This window comes from Neopsephotus bourkii, unplaced genomic scaffold (assembly GCF_033783945.1).
Source record: "Neopsephotus bourkii isolate Nb327-2 ecotype Australia unplaced genomic scaffold, CSIRO-AGI_Nbou_v1 NB_1767, whole genome shotgun sequence".
NCBI lineage: Eukaryota > Metazoa > Chordata > Aves > Psittaciformes > Psittacidae > Neopsephotus > Neopsephotus bourkii.
In genome coordinates this window covers 5,304,815-5,325,591 of record NW_026902241.1, presented here as the reverse complement: position 1 = coordinate 5,325,591, position 20,777 = coordinate 5,304,815, and the positions used below count along the sequence as shown (strand labels likewise).

The following is a 20,777-nucleotide window of genomic DNA, read 5'->3' as shown; positions in this document are numbered from 1 at the left end:
GCTCCAGCTAACTGTGCTTGTCTACGTCCATGGGAAGCCATGTGAAAATATTGTCAATTTGTTCATTTATCAGTTACTAGCTTAATAAAACATGCTGGCACCTGCTGCCATCTCCTGAGTCAACAGAAGTCACAGAAGGGCTATTTCCTGTACATCCAACCTGGCATCTATTATGTCTGTAACTAGATTTGCAGCTCTTTAAGAACTCATGAATGGGTAATGAACCTTCAAAGCTGCGTATGGATGCCAAGTTGTGGTTCACAAGGAATTCAGGGGCATTACACCCAGGGCTGGCTTCACATGCCTTTCAGGCATAATTGGAGAAGAATATTAAATCCTTTCCCAAATAAGCAAGAGGGCCCTAGCACGGGCATTCTCCAACTCCACAGCAGTTACATCTGTACAGCTTTTGGCACTCCATCCTTTTCCAACAGCCTTCTTCCTTCCTAATGAGGAGGAGAACAGGAAAGCGAGAAGAAAAACATCTGTAAGGCTCAATATGTAGAGCTCTATGTTATCCCTTGTAAATCCACATAACTCTGTAGGCTTCAGCAAAGAATTAAGGTGGATTTAGCTAGCTGTGGAGACACTCGGCTTCTGAATCCTTTTCAGCACTCTGTTCCTCATGCAACCAAGGAGGATCTCTTTATATCAGCAACATTTAGTGACGAAGCTGTTCTGTAATGTCAGTAGCTTTTGTCAAAGGCGAAGGAGTGTTTGATAGACCTTATTCAAGGTGGAAGTACTGCAGCTGCAGACTCAGTTTCCCTGGTAAACAAACATAGTGAAAGAATTTCCTAAGATCAGTCTCTCAGTGTATCTCTTCACTCAACTTGGAAATTGGTAAATCATGTAATACCAGGTGCACTTGCTGACCCATGAGGTTAAAGAGGAAAAAGTTATTTGTCCAGGACCAGGAAAGGGTAATTTAATTGAATCAACATGAGCTAGATTACACCAGACCTGATTCTAGCTTAAAAGAGGCTCGTTTATACTGCATATCCAGAAAAGTGTACATGGATTTTCTGTGTCTGAGAAGTGTCTCTGTGACACAGAACTGAACTGGTAGCAATTTGCTCTATTCGTAGCTGAAAGTTTCACAGGTGTCAGTTGTTACAGGCTGATAAGAGTATAATTCCATACTTGAAAATAGTACAGGTGTTATGGATGCAAACTGTTCTGTACAGGTGGGTAAAATCAAGACAAACAGAGGGGTATTTCTGTGTAGTAGATTAGCATGTGGAATTAAAAGTGTTAAGTGTCCTGGCAAACCTGCTCTTCCCCAGAACTCCCAGATGCCCTGAGGTGTTGGTAAGTGGTAGCAAAGAGAAATCTGTCTTTATGTAATTTCTAATTTCTTGGTCTTTGGAAGAACCTCAGACAGGCTATTCCATATGTCTCGACATTGTCAGAGGACATAAGTGACTCAGACCTCGTCAGAGGCAAGACATTTGTCACCTGGTTGGAATTAAGGCACAAACGAGGCCAGATGTTGAAACTCTTTAATAAACTCAAGTGCTTATTCCTGAGGAAAATGCAGGAAAGAAAGGGAGAGAGAATGATAAAAGGAGTTGCAAGCAGATAGTCACCACCCATGGATCCAGCGACGTCCCCTTGATCCTCTTCACCCAGGGTACTGCCGGGGGTAGGAGCTCAGCTCTGACTTCCCTCCCCTGTCCTTTTATGCTCATGTTCTTTGGGGCATTATTGATAATTCACATAAAAACTGTCAAGAGACAGTACTCTAATGATGATTGGCGTAGTTTACTGAATTCATGCACAGTTCCAAAGGAGTCCCACGAGGGTCCTCCGGGTGGTCGTTATCACTCATGCACCTTCTGCACATACTCAGTCAGCTCAAGTTATACAAGTCTGCTAAGTGTGTTTCACAGTCCTGTGGAAGCTTATCAGCCTTGAACAGGGAGGTCAGAACGGTCCTGCCTTCATGGTATCAAAAGCTAACATCCTTGTTCTTTGCTCCACTCACAGTTATTCTTGCAAAGCTTTCATAGTCGAATGCAAGCGGTGTTTGAGACAAGCTCAATTTCTTGTTCTGACTCTCACATCGTGATTATCCTGGTAAGCAACGTGGTTAGAAGCATCATGCACCACTGCAAAGGGATGAGGGGTTTCCCTGGCATGAACAGTCCCTCTGCTCTGTGGATTTGCTTTGAAATACTACACATCCTCAAAGTATTTTAACGTATACAAGAATCCAAATTGTTTATATATTATTTTTCACTACACATTTATGAGTACTGAAAGTAATTATGCCTTTCCTTTTCCCAGAGATGAGGAAACTGGAAGTAAAATGTGGCTTATAGACAGCCATCACATCTAGGTCTGGATTAGAAATCTTTAAGGTAAAAAAACCCTCAGCTCTTCAGACAGGAAAGGAACTAAACGGGAGGTTTCCTGTCTCCAGACATGTTCTCCTTTATGTTGCCCAAACTCCTTAAAAAAAAATATTAGCATCTGTGATCCCTACACTAACAAATTCTGCCATTATCTATGAAAAGGGAGTATTTCCTTTCACTGGTAAATGACAATTTTCATTAAATGTCTCATTTATAATGAGAGATAGTACAAAGTGAAACAAAAAAATGACTTTGTTACGGCTGCAGCTTTGTATGTAATGCTTCTCAGGAGCCAGGGGAGGATGAAATGACAAGGCTGAAAAATCTCTTTTATGGGCAAATCACTTTTCTCTGTCTAAGCATTTTCATTATCAATCTACACTGTTCATGTTATTTCAAAAGTGACTGAAATGAGCCGAATAATCCAAAACAAGTGTCTTTCGTATGTATGGTGACACAAAAATCTTTACATATGACTAAAGTGGCTCTTTCTCATAACACTAGGCAAATGGGCACCTTTTTTAGGCTCTGGTAACATAATATTCTCAAGCACTTCAGGGGTCTTGTTTGCCAAGTGTGAATTTTTAGCTACCCATTCATATAGCTTGATTAGCTGCCTGTCCCTGAAAGTTTTCAACCTTCTTTATCTAATTAAAGGTGACAATATTTATAGAAATAGTAAAGTCTTATCACTCTGTATTTCATCTCTTAGGAGATTTATAACTTAACAATATTGCTCCCTTGCCTGCGACTCAGCTGCTAAAGCTGAGAGGATTGGGCTTGTTCCAGGGACACCTTATTGTGGCCTTTCAGTTCTTAAAAGGGGCCTATAAGAAAGACTTTAGCAGGGCCTGTTGCAGTAGGACAAGGGGTGCTGGTTTTAAACTAAAAGAGGGGAGATTCAGGCTGGAGATGAGGAAGAAATGTTTTACAATGGGGGTGGTAAAATACTGGCACAGGTTACCCACAGAGGTGGTGGATGCACCATTCCTGGAGACATTCAAGGCCATGCTGGATGTGGTTCTGGGCAACCTGATCTAGTTGAAGATGTCCCTCCTTGTTGCAGGGGCGTTGGACTAGATGAGCTTTGAAGGTCCCTTCCTACCCAAACTGCTCTGTGATTCTATGAAACTATACCTAAAGTCTCTCCTGAAGCAGAGAAGACTTGCTGCTCATCAATTTGGTCTTCTGTACCCTCCTCACAAATTATAGGGACAATACCAGACATTCCTAGACAAGCACTTTGCTCTTTACTGGATCATCAGAAATATTAATCAATGCACCCATAGTTCTGCCTGTGCTGCAACAACAGCAGGTTAATTTGTGATTATTGCTCCATGCCGTACAAAACAGCTTACGCCTTTTATTACCTGCGAAGTGACATTAACATGCAGCTTTATTTTCAGCTGCACTTGCATGACCACCACCAAAGGACCATTTTCTTTCTGTGCTTCACTGGTAAAGAGGAGGCCATCTGCAGATGCCACAGCTGGTCTCACAAAGCAGAAGCCTGGAAGTGAAGACAAAACCCACTCATCATTCAAGGCTTTCAGGTAGTTTTAAATTCAGCACCAGCAGCAAGGTGTAAGAGAAAAATCCCTGCAAAGATTCCACATGGAAGAACCCTGCAGTACAGTCTTGGATTTTTCAAGGAGAAAGAGCCACTCTCTAGGTATATTTTTAGCTGATTGTTAACGCAAGTGCTTACTTATTGCTTAAGTTTTTGTTTTATTTTGTTTTGTTTGTGATGGGTAAGTGGTGGTGTTTTTTTTTTCCAGCAATGGTCAAAGCTATCACCCAAATATGGGCTAAATTTGACCCCTACCCTGAAGTACTTAGCGAAGAGCACACCTTCTCTTGCCCACAGTGAACCACAGCTACTTGTTTGAACTACGTTCCCAGCAAGTCCTTTAACGTCCTATTTTACCACGCACGTCTGAAGCCAGCAGGACTGGACAGACGTTGCTGCATCAAACAGCGGGGGGCGCCGGGACGGGACGGGGACCAGCACGACGGGAGGATGGGACGGGACAGGATATGCCCCTGCCCTTCTGAGAGCGGCGGCTGCCCCTTGCCCTCTCCTCTTACTCTCCCTCGGGTTTAGCTCCTTGCCCACCCCGTGCCTCACTGCATCCCCAAACCGCCCCCTCACCCCCTGGCAGCCAGGCGGGGCAAGATAAAGCAGGGGCGTCTATGGGGCCGACGGCAAAGAAACGGGGCAACCACGTCGCACTCACGCTTCCCATCACACTCGGGGCGGACTTTCCCCTCCATGCCCCGGTAGGAAGCAGCGTGAGCACAGCGCCGCCCGACGAGACGGGGGAGGAAGAGGAGGAGGAAGGGGGCACGGTGTACAGCCCCACCATCCTCCTTGACGGCAGGGGCGGGGCGCCGCTATGCAAATAAACCCGCCTCTCGCAGCCAATAGGAGGGCGAGCAGAGTGGTGGGGGCGGGACTTTGCCCGGGGACTAGCGCTTCCTTCGACGGCGCGGGCGCTGCGCTGCAGCGAGTCCCAGGAGTAGAGTGGGGAGCCGGGACGGGGCGGCCGGGCTGCGCTGCGCTGCGCTGCGCTGCGCTGCACTGCACTGCACTGCACTGCACTGCACTGCACTGCACTGCCCGGGGTAAGTACCTGCAGGGCCGGGGAGGGCGAGCGGCGCTTTCCTCGGGGTCATGCTGGGGTCCCTCAGCCCGGGCACGCCGCTGTTATCTCCCGAGACGAGAGCCCTGGCGTGCCCACGGGCGCCGCTCAGCATAAGCTGGAGTTCGCGGGCGCCGACCCGCCCTCAGCTGCTGCGGGACGGAGGGAGGGCAGCTCTGCGCCGGACTCCGGCAGTGGTGGGCAGCCCATCCGTTCCCCCGCTGTCGGGGCGAGTCCCGGTGCGCGGCCAGTGCTCGGCAGCCGGTCCAGCGCAGCCGGCGAGGCGGGAGGAGCCGCGGGACTTTCAGAGAGCCTTGCACCTTGGTTTTGCGTAAGAGTAAAGGAAACTGCCCCATAGGAGTCGAGAGGGGAAGTCTGAAGCCTGGCGGCAGGGGATGGGACTCGGGCTTTTGGGTCCAGAGGCACCTTGTCTGCCGTCGGATAGCTCTGGTCCCTCAAAAGAGGTGAAAGGGGTAGCTGGAGTTGTGCAGGATGGGGGAAAACCAATGGCACCTTCAAATATGAGTCTCCTCATCTAGTCCGAACAGGCATCTACACTTCTGTCTGCCTCGTTTGCCTGGCTTAGCGAGTATTAACATTTCATTAATAGTGCTCACATATGGTTATGAATAGCTCCAGAGCACATTTTGAAGAAATTCGGGTTTAGAAGCAAACTATAATCGCTTTTACCCCTTCTTGGGCATTATCATGGCCAGATCTGTGAGTGGGTGCAAAAGCAGCCATTCTTTGATTGCTTCCTATTAACTGATATTCATTCCCTTTCCTGCCAAGAAGAATTCGTACTTGTGTATGTCTGAGATAAATGTATGTAACTGTGTGATACCAGGAAAGGAAATGACTAGAAGAGTAACACTGGCCTAAAACGGACATTCACACTTCTTGTTCCTGTTCTTTAGATGGTATTTTAGGAACCATTTTTTTAAACTGTCAGGTGTCAAAAGGGCAATATATGACTTTGTAAGAGGAGAATGCAATTTGAAGGATGCTGCTTTCTTACCAGTGGTGTTACTTGCTATTTAAATGATTTAATTTTTTTTTTATATTGAAGTGGTGAGACTACAAGATGGCCATAGCTTTTTGTTTTATTATTCAAAGGTTTAACAGACAAACAGAATAAAGATCATCCTTAAGAAAGGATGGTTTAGATGCCCAACACTTCTGATTGCCTTTTTCTCGTCTTGATTTTTTCATTGGCTGCCTTGTATGACCACTGCTCTGAACTGAAATTGCACAGTAGGTCAGATGGCAAACATATCTGGTGTTTTGGTTGAGACTAAAACAGCAAGTGAACCTCTGTTCTCATAAGAGATCTTCATGAAGCATGGTGAATAAGATCTCTTGAGACATTAAAATGGGGATAATGTGATAACTGTCATCTGGGCACTGCAGATAAACATGATGCTGTGGAACACACAACTGCGTATTATATGTCACAGTCATGGAGATTTTGGTGCTGTGGGGTTAGGCTTCATGCCTGAGATGCCTTCCATTATAACAGTAACCAAGGTCTGCTCCAAAAGGAAAAATGGTAGCTGTTGTGATGCAGATAATAGAGAGGGAGGAGAATCTGCTGGGTGAAAAGAGTCATCCACATTGCTCCCCAGCATAGGCAGTGGGCCTGTGCTCACCTGTCATCACACATACAGTGTGCTGGACACAGTGAGACTGGGAGCAGCTAGCTCAACATGGATCTTGTGTGAAACAAATGGATTACTTCATGTTTCCAGTGCCAACACAGAGAACAAACTGATCATTTCTCTTTCTGTAAGAGAGAAATCTTTTATACATTGCAGTGCTGTGTCTCTCTCCCTGGTCTTCTGCGTGCAATGAACATAGGTCCTTCAACTCCCCTTCCTCCAGGGCTGTATTTTCTAAACCATTTGGAGACAACTCTCAGTATGCTCCACTTTCCCAGTGTGATAATGGGAACAGGATGCAGTATTCCAACTAAGGCCTTACCTATGCCAAGCACATTAAAACCAGTCCTTCCTATGCCACCTCTCATATAAGACATGTTTCTTTTTTTACAGTGGCATTATATTGTGAATTTGGTTTTTTGGCTTGCAGTCATCTATAACCCCATCAATGCTTCCCTGCTACCAGGAACTAGGTGTTCCCTACTACGTAAATCTATGTGAATAATTTCTTCTAAATGAACTGTACCAGGCTCATCTCTATTGAATTTCCTTTTATTTTTTGTTGGTATTTTTCTTACGTGCCAATATAATTCTGACAGCAAATGCTTGCTTCTGCTCCCTTCCAGTCCAGTGTCACCTGGAGACTGTAAAGGCTTATATTTGGTTCCACACTCCAAGTTGCTAATGGAAATACAGATAACCTCTGAGTGTGACAGAAACCCATCACAATGCTGGCATATATGCAAAAGCAGTTCTGACAGTGCGAAGACAACTACTGTGTCAAACATGAAGGTGCTGGAACAGATACATTTTCCATTATCTTTTACTTGTCCCCCTGATTTGCTTTGACTCTTTGGTCATCCCTGTAGTGCAGGGATGAGAGTGCCTGGTCAGAAATTACTGAGGCAGTGTTAATTTGAGCAAATAAGCTCATCTCAGCACCAAATGCAGGGTTACCACTTCTTTGCAGTTTTGCAGAGAAGCCATTTCTGGTTACACTTGCATTTTGGGCTGCCCCCAAAACTTGCTGTCCATGAGAGCCATCTCCAGTAAGAAGCATCATTCTCAGAGAGGAGCAGCAGCACTGCTCCTGCCTAGAGCTGTCTCTTGGGAACCCCTTCCTGGGGAGTGGGGGAACTCTGCGTGAGGGGAGCAATGCAGTTCTGCAGTTTCTGCATCTGTTTTGATAGCTTCTGCTGATTGTGTTCGAGCATCTTAGTATCTCATCTGGCCTATCATACTAAGTGTTCAGCACTTCTCATCTAGACTGTATTTCTGTAGTTTATCAAGAGGGAAAGATGTCACATCTCTTAACTTCAGAAGGCTTATCATGTGTGCAGCTTTTGCTTTATCTGCTATGACAGTTAACATGTTAATTGCCAAGATTATTCCTGGAAAATATTTACAGAAGCCCAGACAGTGCTGAACTCTAAGCTTTTCCGGCTACACCTTCCCTCTGTGCCATATATGTGTTAGTGTCAAATCACTTATTTTTGAAAGCAGGAATAGATCTTGCTTGAGCTTTGTATATGCCCAGTCAGGAACACGTTCTCTGAGTACCACTGGCTGATGTGTCCCTAATCTATATATTGTCTCAAATTGTCTGGTACCTTGAACAGGCCTGTAAACACCCATGAGCTGCAAAATATGTCAAGTAATTGCCATAAAGCCTGCCAGCGCCTGACATGTCTTGGGGCTGAGCTGTGGGTATGTATCTGTGGCTGTGGGGTTATTTCCTGACTAAAACTATTTTGGTCCAGTTATAGCTGTGTAGATTTTGCAGTAGGATCCCAAACTGAGCCTCATGTGTACTGGCCCACATGAACAAATACCAATAAAACATCCTGTATTTACTGTTAAAGAGATTTTTTAAAGAGCATTTAATCTCAGATATTAACACTGCATTACAAGCTTTAAATATGTGTGTATTTTAAAAAGTAATAGTGTTGTGCTGATTTAAAAACGTCTGTAGAACGTGTTGCTTCTGACTGATGATCACATGCAGCCTCGTATTTCTAACTGGATGCCAGCATAATGTCTTAATCACTTATAAATACCACTGCGTGGTAGCAATAGTAGTTACATAAATGTGGTATGTATGTAACTATTTCGCTGAGCCAATGTATTTCAGGGAAGCTGAAGTAATTAATTAGATAATGTATGTACTCACAGCACTGTAGTGACAGCACTGCCTGCCTGTGCGCGCATCGTGTGATTTCCTTGCACAGTGACTTGTAATGATCCCAAGCTGTAGTAATTGCCAAGAAATACATGGATGGCTATCTCACTGTTTATGTGAGTGGCATGGTTCTCTCTTAACCATTTGCCAAGCCATGGAGGTACAGTTTTTGCTCCCCTAGCCTCCAGGTCATTTTTACCTGAAGACCTTAGTGCTCCCTATGGCAGGAAGGATGGGCATGCTGCAGTACTCAGCCTAAAGCACATTATATGTATTGGAAAACAATGAATGAAGAGTGATGTGGGATTGGTTTTCTCACCTCTGAGTAAAATACAATCCCGTGCACGTCCGGATACTTTTTTGTAATGTTGTTCTGTTTTTTTTTGGCAAGCTGTGCACGTTAAAACTGACTGGAGTCAGCTCACAGGTCTCAAGGATTCCAAGGATTTAGCAGGTTTTCAATGTCTGCAGTTGCTAACTGTATATTATATATATAATAGAATATATAACTATATATTCTGATTTTAGCATCCTTATGAAAAGGAAGTGGCTAAATTTGGGATGTGCATTAGCCTTTCCTGTCCTTAACTTCCATTTGTACACAGAAGTATGATGACTGCTGGAGAGAGTTCCCAGTTTTGGGAAGGGTTCAAACAACGCAAGTGAAGACTTAACACTTTTCAGTTGGCCATCTACTGAAGGTGGAGAAAGTTTTTTGTCTGCTGCCCTAGTACAGCCTAGTTTTGATATTGATGTCTGCAAAATCTGATGACCAGTCTATGGAAAGCAGCAAGATGGTTAACCACATTGGGAAGTACAAGATGCACCCTAGATCCTTGAATTTGTAGTATGCTATCATATGTGGAAGAGACTGAGTACTGGTAAAGAAACTGAATGAAGTCAAAGGCCCTTCAAAGCTATCGATATTCAAGCAATTATTACCTCATTATTTTAAGTTTGAGGCAACAAGCTATTCAAATGCAAATTTTTTCCCTCTAGGCCTTTCCTAGACTTTAAAGTAGGAAAGGAACCACTGGAGACTTCTGGCAACTGCAGAAATAGCCTGCAAAGAATAAATAACTTGTCCTAGAACAAATAGAGAAGTGGACACTTCATGTAAGCTTTTGGAAAAACAAACCTGCCATAAGACATTTGTAATTGCATACATTTCTCACTAGGGTGACTGAAAGTATACAGGAGGTATCCTGCTGTATGCAGTCGTTGACAACAACATGAAGTGGGTAGTGTCTATTAGTCTTCAAATAGATTTGCAGCTTCTTGCCCTGAATATATTTTGTCTATTTTTAAACATTGCCCAATCCAAGAAACTCCAGAGAAGATAAGTTCCTTTCACTGCAGCTACAGAAAGATTTTGAAATGCTGATCTCTGTCATAGTTCTTAATATTGGAGTTTATATACAGATATGATCTTAAAACAGCTCCAGAAGGGAATCTATCCTAATAATTAGATTATGATTTCTGGTGTTTCCTTAAGGTCCCATAGATGAAAAGAAAGAAAAAAGAAATTTGAGAAATTCAAGCCTGCTGTTCCACCAATGATGGGCATGATTGGGAAATCAGGGAATTTAGTCTGAAGAGATGACTAGAATTCTGCTGTGAGCCAATTAGAAGCTCATGTGGAAAGAGGAAAACCTATTGTAAACAATAGTCTGTTTTCCAAGTTAATTAACATTATCAAATCTATTACTGGACAACAGATAGCAGGCAAAATTACTAAATCTGGTCTAAGACCACTGTTTCCAAAACAGAAAGATACTAGAAAATTATGATTAAATTTGAGATTCCAACTCCTAAATGAATGGTTTCAGCTGCATTTAACACTTCTTTTAGCTATATAGGACTTGAATTTTTGCTGCCACAGCAGCACACTGTTTCTTTGTAATAGAGTGTATTCGACTTAGCTAGTCCATCTGAGTGGATTTCCATCAATACTGCATCCTCTACAGATAGTATAGGAAATTACTGGAATGTGCTGATGCACACTTGGCAATGAAGTAATTCTGCTTAGGAGGTGGTTATTTCCCAGTTGTTCACCACTTGTTTCTTGGGTCACATCTATTATGTGTTATCCAACCAAGAGCACATGTCATTCAGAGACAGGACAAGCCATGTGGGTTTGTAGTGGAGCACAAAAGGACTTCTTCCTTCTGAGCAAGAGAATTGCTGAGATGATAAATTATTTTTAACTGGCTTCTTTTGAAGTATCTGTTGTTCCTCAGATAGGCCACTTCAACTGAAGTGAAAGCTTCATCTTGTAAAGCCCTACTCAAGGATCAGAATGATTACTGACTAGACTTCTGGTAATCCACAAGCTGATGTTAACTAGCAGCTGCCTTTTATGAGTGCAGTAAATAGAAAATACATAAACTGTGATGAAATTTGGATGACATGCTGAAACTGCAGCTTTATTTCACCGTTTGTTCCCAAACTGAGGTGTGGATAAGATATACAAATGTCAAAGCTGAAATAAAGGTGTGCAACTCTTTTGTTTCTACAGAAATAACTTTTCACCTTTATGTTATTTCTATGTTGATAACATTAGCATAGCAATGCAAGTATGCTCTTCAGGACTCCTATTGGTATGTGTGTTAGGCTAACAGAAAAGTGTTTTAGGTGTATGCACAGGTACAGATTTTCACAGTAAGATTTTCCTTTCCCATCTGAAATCCCGTATCACACAGAGTTGTATGGGCTGCAGTCTAACAGGACAGCTCATGTCTTTCTCATGCATCATGGGAGTGCTAGTCATTATGGTAATTAATACCAAGAAGTAGCATGCCAACATGAAGAGTACTGAACACGTCCTCAGCTGACTGTATGTACTTGGTGCGTGTCTGGTTTTAAAGTTGTAACCTCTACAGTCATTACTGAGCCTGTATTTCCTGTGTGTGAGAGTGTATGGTTGGGTGTACACACCATGATGGACTGCAGAAGGAACCTGGTTTTTACAGGGATAGATTTAGCTAGCTCAAAAATACAAAGATGGATGGGTATGTTCCAGTTTGAATATGCACAGTATTTTAGAAGAAAATCAAACTAGCAGCTAATCTATTAAAACGCACTCTGAGAACTAAGGTATTTATACTCTTGGGGCTGTTATTCCAGAATACAGAGCAGTTGGTGTTTTGATATTCTAATGTGTTAGCTGTATCTTAAATAAACCTGTGTTAAAGAAATAAGTGCTAAATATTTAGCACTCATGGTCAAATTCACCAACTTCTGATGTAAAGCTGAGTACAAGAACAATCTGGACTTGACTTCTGGATGTTGTATAATCCAGCCCCCCTCAAAACACACACAGGTAGTTAGGTTGGTGAGGGTCATGTCCAGTAGAGTTTTGAGTATCTTCAAGGATGCAGATTCCAAAACTTCTCCTGGCACCTTTTCTACTGTTTTTGAAAGTTTGGGAGTTGGTTGTTTTGCGGTTTTTTTCCCCTTTTTCCCCTACTATGTAGCTGGCTTTTCCCTTGTTTTCACTTGGGTCTGTTCCCTCGTGTGCTGCCGCTGTACATCTCCATGAAGGGTCTTCCCTTGCATTGCAGTTGGTGCAACAAGTTCTCCCTTAAGCTTCCTGTTTTCCAGGCTGAACATTCCCAGCTGTCTCAGCCTCTCCTCGTACACCAATCAAGTGCTTCAGCACCTCTGACCACCTTGGTGTCCTCCCCTGGGCTTACCCCAGTGTATCCATGTCTCTTGTGCTGGGGAGCCCCGGCACCCACACAGCACTCCAGATGTGGACTCTCAGGTGGGGGTCACTTCACCACTGTTGCTACTCCAGCCCAGGATGCTGTTGGCCTCCATTGCCACAAGGGCGCATTGCTTCCTCATGTTCAACTTGATGTCCGCCGGCACACCAACGTCTTTCTCTGCAGAGATGCTTTCTAGCCTGGGAGCCCAACTGATACTGCTGTGCCAGGCCCTATATGAAAAGAGAGATTGTTGCTTATTTTAAAGAATTAGCGCTGAGATTATCCTTAACAACTAGTAGTGCACTATATATTAATACATTGCTGTTTTAATGGCAAGCAATGCTATGTAATGGCAAAGCAATGCTAGTGTAAGCAGATGTAAACTTTTCTAACAACAGTATCTGATAAAGGAGGTCAACCTTTCTAAATGCTGATCCATTAAGCTGAAATTTTTCAGATATCTGTTCCCCCCTCCTTTCCCATGCTTGTTTGTGCATTTGTTTCATCTCTTTAGTATCAGTTTTGTCCCTGACACTATCAAAGGAATGCTTGGAAGTTACTCTCCTCTCTTGGGAAGCTCTGGTTCCCCTGTGTTTGAAATGGGACTTTGAAGCTGGGAAAGACCTCTGTGGTGGCACTGCATCTGAGCCTGCTGTTTTTCTTATGTAAAACTCCTAAAATTTTGTCAAATTATGAGTTTCTCAAAGCAGCAGTTTGTAAGTGTCCCAAATAAATCTACTGTGTTCCTTGAACTAAAGGTGCTCAAGAAAGTTGAAATCTAAACATTTTTGTGAACCTCACAGATTTTTTTTTGTAAATATTGCAAATGCTTACCCACAGCGTAATTTAGCATGCTATGGCACAAAGCTGAATAGCTGTTGAATTGTGTCCTCTGCAATTTGTGGTGTTTGTGGCCTAATACGATGCTGAAGTACAGGCAGAAAGTCTGAAGTACAGGCAGAAAGTCTTTTTTTTTTTTTTTTTTTTTTTTTTGTCCCTCATCCTGTCCAGGAAATCTATGCAGATAAGGAAAAGCATCTTGAAAATGGGAAGGTAAAGTGGGAATCTGGCTAGGTGGTGAACTTTAGAAACATAGGGAAAGCAACAGGACCTGGGGAGAATAAAAGATGTCCAAAAGTCCCTGATTTTGCAGGACTCTGAAGTCAGGCTTGAAGAGGTGGCATCCTTTGGTTAGGAGCCATTACCCTTATGGGTACAGGTCCTCAGTGCAGAGTTAAAAAATCCTAATGTTGACTACCTTGAAAGTAAGCTTTGGTATGTAGTTTCAAATAATGTAACTTTTAGAGCTAAGCACATAGAAACAGGAAAACTCCAGGTTAAAGATTCTCAGTGCAACTATAATTTGATTCTTCTATTCACATTTAGAATTGGATTCTACTGGCTCTACTGGTCACGGAAGTTGTGAGTGATGCTGTACATATCACTGGAGACAAGCTTCTCACACGTGGCCTCAATCCGTGTGTTCATTCACTGATGTCCAGCTTGTTACTTTACCAGCTTACTTGGTGAAGTCCCCAAGGCTTGCAGCAGTGACCAAAGTCAGAAAGAGCTGACTTCTGAATGTACCAGGTATGAAAAACTGTGCTTCAGGTCTCAAGTGGGCATCATAACTCATCAAAAGTCATAATGTTGTCCTTAATCACTCTGGGCTGAAACCTGTGTCTGTAGATGGGGTCGTAGGTCTGCCTTCCCCAAAAGACTGCTATGAGCTTATGGAGCTTTCCAGAGATATCACAGGAGAAATCCCTGAGGAAATTTACAGTAGTAACATAGTAAGTAAGATTATCCCTTTATGTTGTGCAAGTTTCATTCAGCACACGCAGACTGTAGGCAGAGACTTAATGGAAGTGAAAGGACATAGGCCAGTGTTTAACTACATGATCTTCCTGTGTGTAGGTAACACCATGGTCTGAGGCTACACTTGGCAGCTCCTTACTTTTCTTTTAATGCTTGACTTTTTAACCTTTCATGTTATATTAAAAAAACCCCACATTATTTTTATAGAGATACTGCAGAATTAGTATACACATGAACTGACTACAACATTAGTATCTTCTTGTTGTGAATTACCATGTGTTTCCTTCTCCATTTCTTCCTATGTTTTTTTTAATCCATCACCCTTATATAGTTGTGGGTGAGAAAGGCAAGTTGCAATTTACACTTTTCAGGGTAGAGAGAAGGAAGGGTATACCTACTCCTACAAAATCATGAGTTTATTACATGGCAGCTCTTAGTGTGTTTTTCTGTTTGTGTTTTTCAAGCACAAACAATAAAATGTAATTATTGTTGATCCAGCTGTCAGTCTGCTCTCTGTGGAAGAAAGGCTTATGAAATACAGTTTTTCTCAAGTTCAGGGAATGGTAAGCACAAAGGCAACATAGTCCTGCACTCACATGAGTTAGTTTACCCAAATGGCATCTTGCTGCTGTGGACTGTCATTTTAAAGTCATAAAAAATATTGTGTGCTGTTAAATGTAGATGGTAAACACAAAAAGAATAAATTGCTGAACACAGCACATGACAGTTCAAGGATAAGGCTAGAAGTAGGATTGTCAGCTTTAGGGAAGGCAGTAAGAGTCATGAATGCAGTCAGATGAGCATTGTGAGTTGAATCTATGTGGCTTATGTTTTAAATTCAATTATATTACATGTGTAGATTCCTGAAAGAAGGCTATTTTGTCAGGATATTAATGGACTTTATTGATCTACATTGCTTGAAAAAGAAATGGTTTAAGTTGAAATTCACTTGTTTGCTTCTATGTAAATGTGATCCTAATCTGGATGCTTCTCAAAACCAGCATATACCCCACAATGAACTATATGAGCCCAGGGGGCTGTACCTGTGATGGAATCTTTCCCATCTCCTCCCTAATGTCTTTAACACGTTGAACGATCCCATGAAACTGATTATAAACTTGCAGTTTTAATTCACATTAGATCTAGGCCTATTCTCCTGGGGCATGTAGACATGTGACTTTTCTTAACCTGGGAATAACTGCTGATTCGATGAAGGGATGCATTGTTCATGGCAGTAGCATGTTTGTAAATGTTGTGAAGATACTTTAATTCCTGGGAAACCAAAAATGAATCCTGCAGACACAGAGATCTAGACATGTCCTGTTTGGTGCTGATTCTTAACATGGTTCTTTTTCTTACTAATTTAAATGGTCATGGGAGATACAGCTTTTGTGATGGGAAGTTTCCAGCTTAAACGTACTTAAATGAGACTTCTGCTTTGTTTTTTTAATGACATTTGTACGATTGTTACAAGTTAAGTAGTTAAGTACATGTAGTTAAGTACATGTGAAGCAAACACACAGAAAACATCCTGGTCTGTAACAATGGTGTTACTTTATTCCTCCAGTAGGATGTTACCATCATATAGAAAAAAATGGTTGGGTGGATGGTTTTGCTTACAAAATGCTGCTAGCACTTTGTTTTGTCTGATGCTTGGTACTCTATGGTCAGTGGTTGCATCTGGAGGCCCTAAATGTGCCTTTGCCTTATTAATTAATTAATTAATTAATTAATAATTTCTTTATTTACCCTACCTTGATTATCTATCTATCTATCTAGCTATCTGTTTATTTATCCTACCTTGATACTTTCACACTATTTCTCAAAACTTTTTTTCCCTGTGCTACCCCTAAATGCCATTTCTGGCTCTGAGACGCTTCCTAGTCTTTCCTCAGGACAAGCAAGCTTAACGGCAGAGGACCTGTGACATTTGAGGCAGTTGATATAATGAAGGGTCAAGATCTAAAGGAGAGTTCTCTAATGAGCAGCAGTGGGAAGCATTCAGTTAATAACACATCTACACGTATTGATAGCTGAAGGCTTTCTATCATTTGTTCAAGAGTTTGGTTTTTTCTCCAAGTGAAAGACTAAGCATTTGCGGTGGGGGAGAACTGTCTAATCGAACTTTTGGATTTGTCTTCAGGATTTGTTGTCTTGTCTCTTGAACTTTTTTGGATCCTAAGTGTTGTAGTTCCTAGAAGAGGGTTCTAGCACCAGTGTTTTGTATCTGAGATCCATCAATGTAAAACATACAATGAACAAATTAAAAATTGATATTTTGGTTACCTTTGATGTAGTTATCTGTGATCCTTACTGGTGCTTGCCAGCTCAAGGTATTCTATGATATAGTTATTAGTTATGAACTTTTAACACTTATAAACCAGTATTTTATTTACTTTAAACTTCTTTCTTTCTCTTCCTCTGTTTATAGCCAGGATGAAAGACCGGCTAAACGAGCTGCATGAATTAGCCAGGTTACACAACCAAGAGTTTACTGAAAGTCAGGATGATGAAAATTCACTCCACGATGTTCTGCTTTATGAGACTGATTATGCCTTGGAAATTCTCCATAACGACATAGAGAACATCCGGACAGAAAATGACTATCTAAAAGAGGATGTGAAGCGGCTCAGAAAGCAAAATAACCGCTTTCTTACTTCTATGCGCCGTCTTAGTAGCATCAAACGAGATACTAATTGTATTGCCAGAGACATTAAGGCCCGTGGAGAAAGCATCCACAGGAAACTTCACATAATGAGAGATTTCTGTGAAGATGCAGTAACAAAATATGGGGCTATGTCTGTTATTGCCAGGGTAGCAAAGAACCACTACGTTGACCTCATGCACTCATTTCAGGGAGCCATGTTTGAATACAATGCAGCAGAGATGAACCAACGAGAGAACTGCAAGATTCGAATTCAGCGGCAACTAGAGATAATGGGCAAAGATGTTTCTGGCAACCAGATTGAGGAGATGATTGAGCAAGGCAAGTGGGATGTCTTCTCTGAGAATCTCTTGTCAGAAGTTAAGGGGGCTCGCTCAGCCTTGAATGAGATTGAGACACGTCATAAGGAGCTTGTGAAGTTAGAAGGTCGTATCAAGGAAGTTCATGAGCTCTTTCTGCAGGTGGCCCTACTAGTGGAGGAACAGGCGGACACCTTTGACGTCATTGAGATAAATATGCAAAATGTCGAGGACTATGTAGGAGAAGCTAAAGAGCAAGTGAAAAAAGCTTTGGAATACAGAAGAAAACACCCCCTCATAACAATCCTCTGCTGCTGCTTATCCTGCTGCAGAAAATGACTATCCCACTGAAGCTATCACAGACTGACCTGAATGTCTTCAAAATCAGGCATTCATTCCAGTGACTTTTTTTCTAATGACAACCCCTAGAAATGGGGGACTATTTTGCAGTTGAATTTGTTCATTGTTTTTTAACTAAACATGCTGAAGGCTGTTCTATTTGAGGCCTCCTAGAAATGTTGATAAAACTATTTTTAATCTGTTTTTAATTGAAATGTACTCTGTTGGTTTAACTGGAAGTGCAAGAAGATCTCTGCAGCGATACTTGTTTCAGATAAGCAGCAAAGAGAAATGAATGACGGGCTGATAACTCAGCCTAGGGAAGATGAGAAATTTCAAGAAGTAACTTTATTGTCTAAGTGACTCTGCAGGTGGTGCAGCCTTGCCGCCTGGGGAGACACAATACACCACAGAATCAGGTTTCAATTTTAACTAGTTTGGAGCCTGCTCAACGCAAATACTTGAACAGATTTTCACTCTGTCCATTTGAGAAAATACCAAGCCTGATAGCAGGAACAGGACACAGAACTAATTTCTATTTCAACTCGATTTCCACCTGAACCTCAACAGAAGTAACTGCACCTTAAATGACAGTATGCACGTTTTGCTCTGCTTGTGCGCAAGTGATTGCTTTTCTTGATTTTGAGTATCCACAACTTCGTCAAGGTGACTAGAAGCACTGCAACATCGAGGCATCTCACCGACTTTTAACTTGAGCCACTCTCTGCACTCTCAGTTTCAAAACTGCCATGCTTTTATGCTTCTAATACATTCTTCTGCCAATAAACACTTCAGCCAGAAGAGATGCATGCAGTGGCCTTCTGCAGCAGCACATGCAAGAAGATAACTATTGGGGAATCGAGAAGGCATTTTAGGGTTTCCTGTGCTGGCACATACACACAAACAATTTTAGTGGAAGGATTATCCTGTCAATAGACTTCTATTCTTTTAATAAGAATTAACATGGATTTTTTATGTCTATTTTTAATAATATGAAGGATTAAATTTATTAAAATGCAATTTTACTGTACAAAGCTACGATTTTTCTCCCACTATTAGGAAGTCTCCACCTGGGAAGAAAGTAGACATATTTCTTCCGAACACCCGAAGAAGACAGAAAACAACATTTTAATGTCATTTCAGTGCTCTTTTCAAACTTGAAAGTAATATTTCCTTTTGTGTAAAGGGAATCTGGCCAAACTAGATTTAGAATATGAGGAGGCAATAGAAAAATTGCAGCCCTGGAAACCACTGAAAGTTGTCCATGAAACATGTATTCATGAGGTCTGGTGAGTGATTATAGCTCCTGCTTCTGGAGGTTTTCCAAGTATTATATTTCTAGGTGGCTTCCTGATACACTGTGATCTATTGCTGTCCTTTGAATTAATGCAGGACATTTTTTTTTCAGAAGTTACTGATTTTTTTTTAAACTGCTGATCCTATTTGTACCTATTTTAATAAATATATTTAAACATTTCAAATATTTTGTATTTGGGAGTTTTCCTCAGGAAATGTGCATAGCCATCTTCCCGCACGAATCACAATGAAACTTTTTTCTTCTATCTTTTGAACACTAATTTTATATGTGAAAAAACACCCACGCATTTTGTACTGTTTGTATTGATATAAAAAACCAGCAAAATAAATTTAACTTCCATGCTTTTATATCCTAGTGGGAAATGCTTCTTAGCCAGATGGGCTTTTTTGCACAAGTAAAGAGCTCTTCTCAGGCACTGAAAGTCTCTTTTGCTGAAGCACCTGTTTCTGATAACATGGAAGAATAAAGAATGCCAATCTTCTAAACTAGAAGATATTTTGATAATCAGTGATGTCCTGATTATATCAGTATTATGCTTCCCTGAGGACCTCTCCAACAACCCCATGTTCAAACTTGAAGTGGGAGAAAGGAGAGTGTTGAGATGGCACCATTACCAGTAGCTTTGGTGCTACTCAAGAAGACAAAGTCATTTACGCCATAGGTATTGCCATCCAATGGAAGTCAATGGAACAGTGCATCTGTAGAGAAACACCCTGAACCTCCAAGGGTCAGCGTGTGGGCATGAATCAATGAGGAACTAAATATGTATTTCATTTTGTCTGCATATTCTAGCACTCAGCAATGCTTTTGATAGAAATGTGTACATATATTTTTTGTTGGTTTCTTTTTTACACATATGTATGTCTACACGTGGAATAAAAGATTTCATAAAAAAATCCGAAAGTGCAGAGTGTTGTACATTGAATAAGCATCTCTGAGCAGCTTCTTGCATTATGAAACTTTAGTTTAAAAGTTGCTGGACTGATCTCTGAGTTGATGAAAGGAGATTAAACAGTGCCTAAAAAAAGCCCTCCTAGTATTTGCTGCCACAGTAAATCAAATGTGTTGCATATTGAGATAGACTTACTATAATTTTTCCTATAAAACCCATGAAAAAAATAGTTTGATATGTTCTAAAATGATTCTCTACTGCAAGAAAAAATAAAATCTATTCTGGCAGTTCTGAGAGATCTTGATGATTTCATTAGTAGATATGCAATGCTTATACTTGAATCTTTAGTCTGATTTGAGGTGCAGGGAAAGAAAGCAAAAGCATGAGGAAAATGTAATTGCAGACCTTCTCTCCAGCCTGTTGCTGCAAGGGAAAAACTGAGAATGATTGAAATACCAGCTTGAGACCCTTTGACTATTTTTAAGTCACATTGTGAATAGAGGCACTTAAAAAATTATTTCCAGTAATTGAAGGAATGGTTCTCTTCCTTGCAAACATGTATTCATTGCTTAATACTATGTGGGGTTTTCTATCCCTCAGTTGTGTAAGAAATGAAATGTTGCCAGCCCACAAACTTGCCTGGTCACAGTTAAACAGACTGTTGAAAAAAGCTGATCACACTATAGTTGCAAAGACTCATGCCACACAGGATGAGTGAAGTAGATGATAAAAGTAGCTTGATGATATGTTAGCATACTAATAACACAAACTGCAGAATGAAACATCTTCATGCTTTCTGAGGAAAGCTGCCTTTTCACTCTGAAAGTCAGCACAACTCCTATGGAGATACATGTGGCATATTCCATGGGTTGTTTTTTAATTTTCCTTCATGTGGCTGAC

At 41.5% G+C, this 20,777-nt stretch overlaps 2 protein-coding genes across 3 annotated transcripts in view; one reads left to right on the top strand and one right to left on the bottom strand.

Moving 5' to 3' along the window:
• Nucleotides 1-4,887, bottom strand: part of MRPL18 (mitochondrial ribosomal protein L18) — a 323,272-nt gene extending 318,385 nt beyond the window's left edge. Inside the window, exon 1 of the mRNA XM_061378582.1 lies at nt 4,883-4,887. The gene's annotated coding sequence lies outside the window, so the exon portion shown is untranslated. The remainder of the gene's footprint in view (nt 1-4,882) is intronic.
• On the top strand, nt 4,854-19,148 carry STX11 (syntaxin 11). 2 transcript variants are annotated; one of them, XM_061378580.1, is made up of 2 exons: nt 4,854-4,982; nt 16,796-19,148. In XM_061378580.1, exon 2 carries the CDS (start codon nt 16,801-16,803, stop codon nt 17,665-17,667), a length of 867 nt encoding a protein of 288 aa, XP_061234564.1. In that variant the 5' UTR covers nt 4,854-4,982; nt 16,796-16,800; the 3' UTR covers nt 17,668-19,148. The 2 variants fall into 2 exon arrangements, with proteins under 2 accessions (XP_061234564.1, XP_061234565.1); XM_061378581.1 differs by lacking the exon at nt 4,854-4,982 and adding an exon at nt 13,551-14,136.
• The last annotated feature ends 1,629 nt before the right edge of the window (nt 19,149-20,777 follow it).

Excerpts from the sequence above, each read along its gene's own strand:
- STX11 (XM_061378580.1), top strand. The coding sequence starts at position 16,801 with ATGAAAGACCGGCTAAACGAGCTGCATGAATTAGCCAGGTTACACAAC.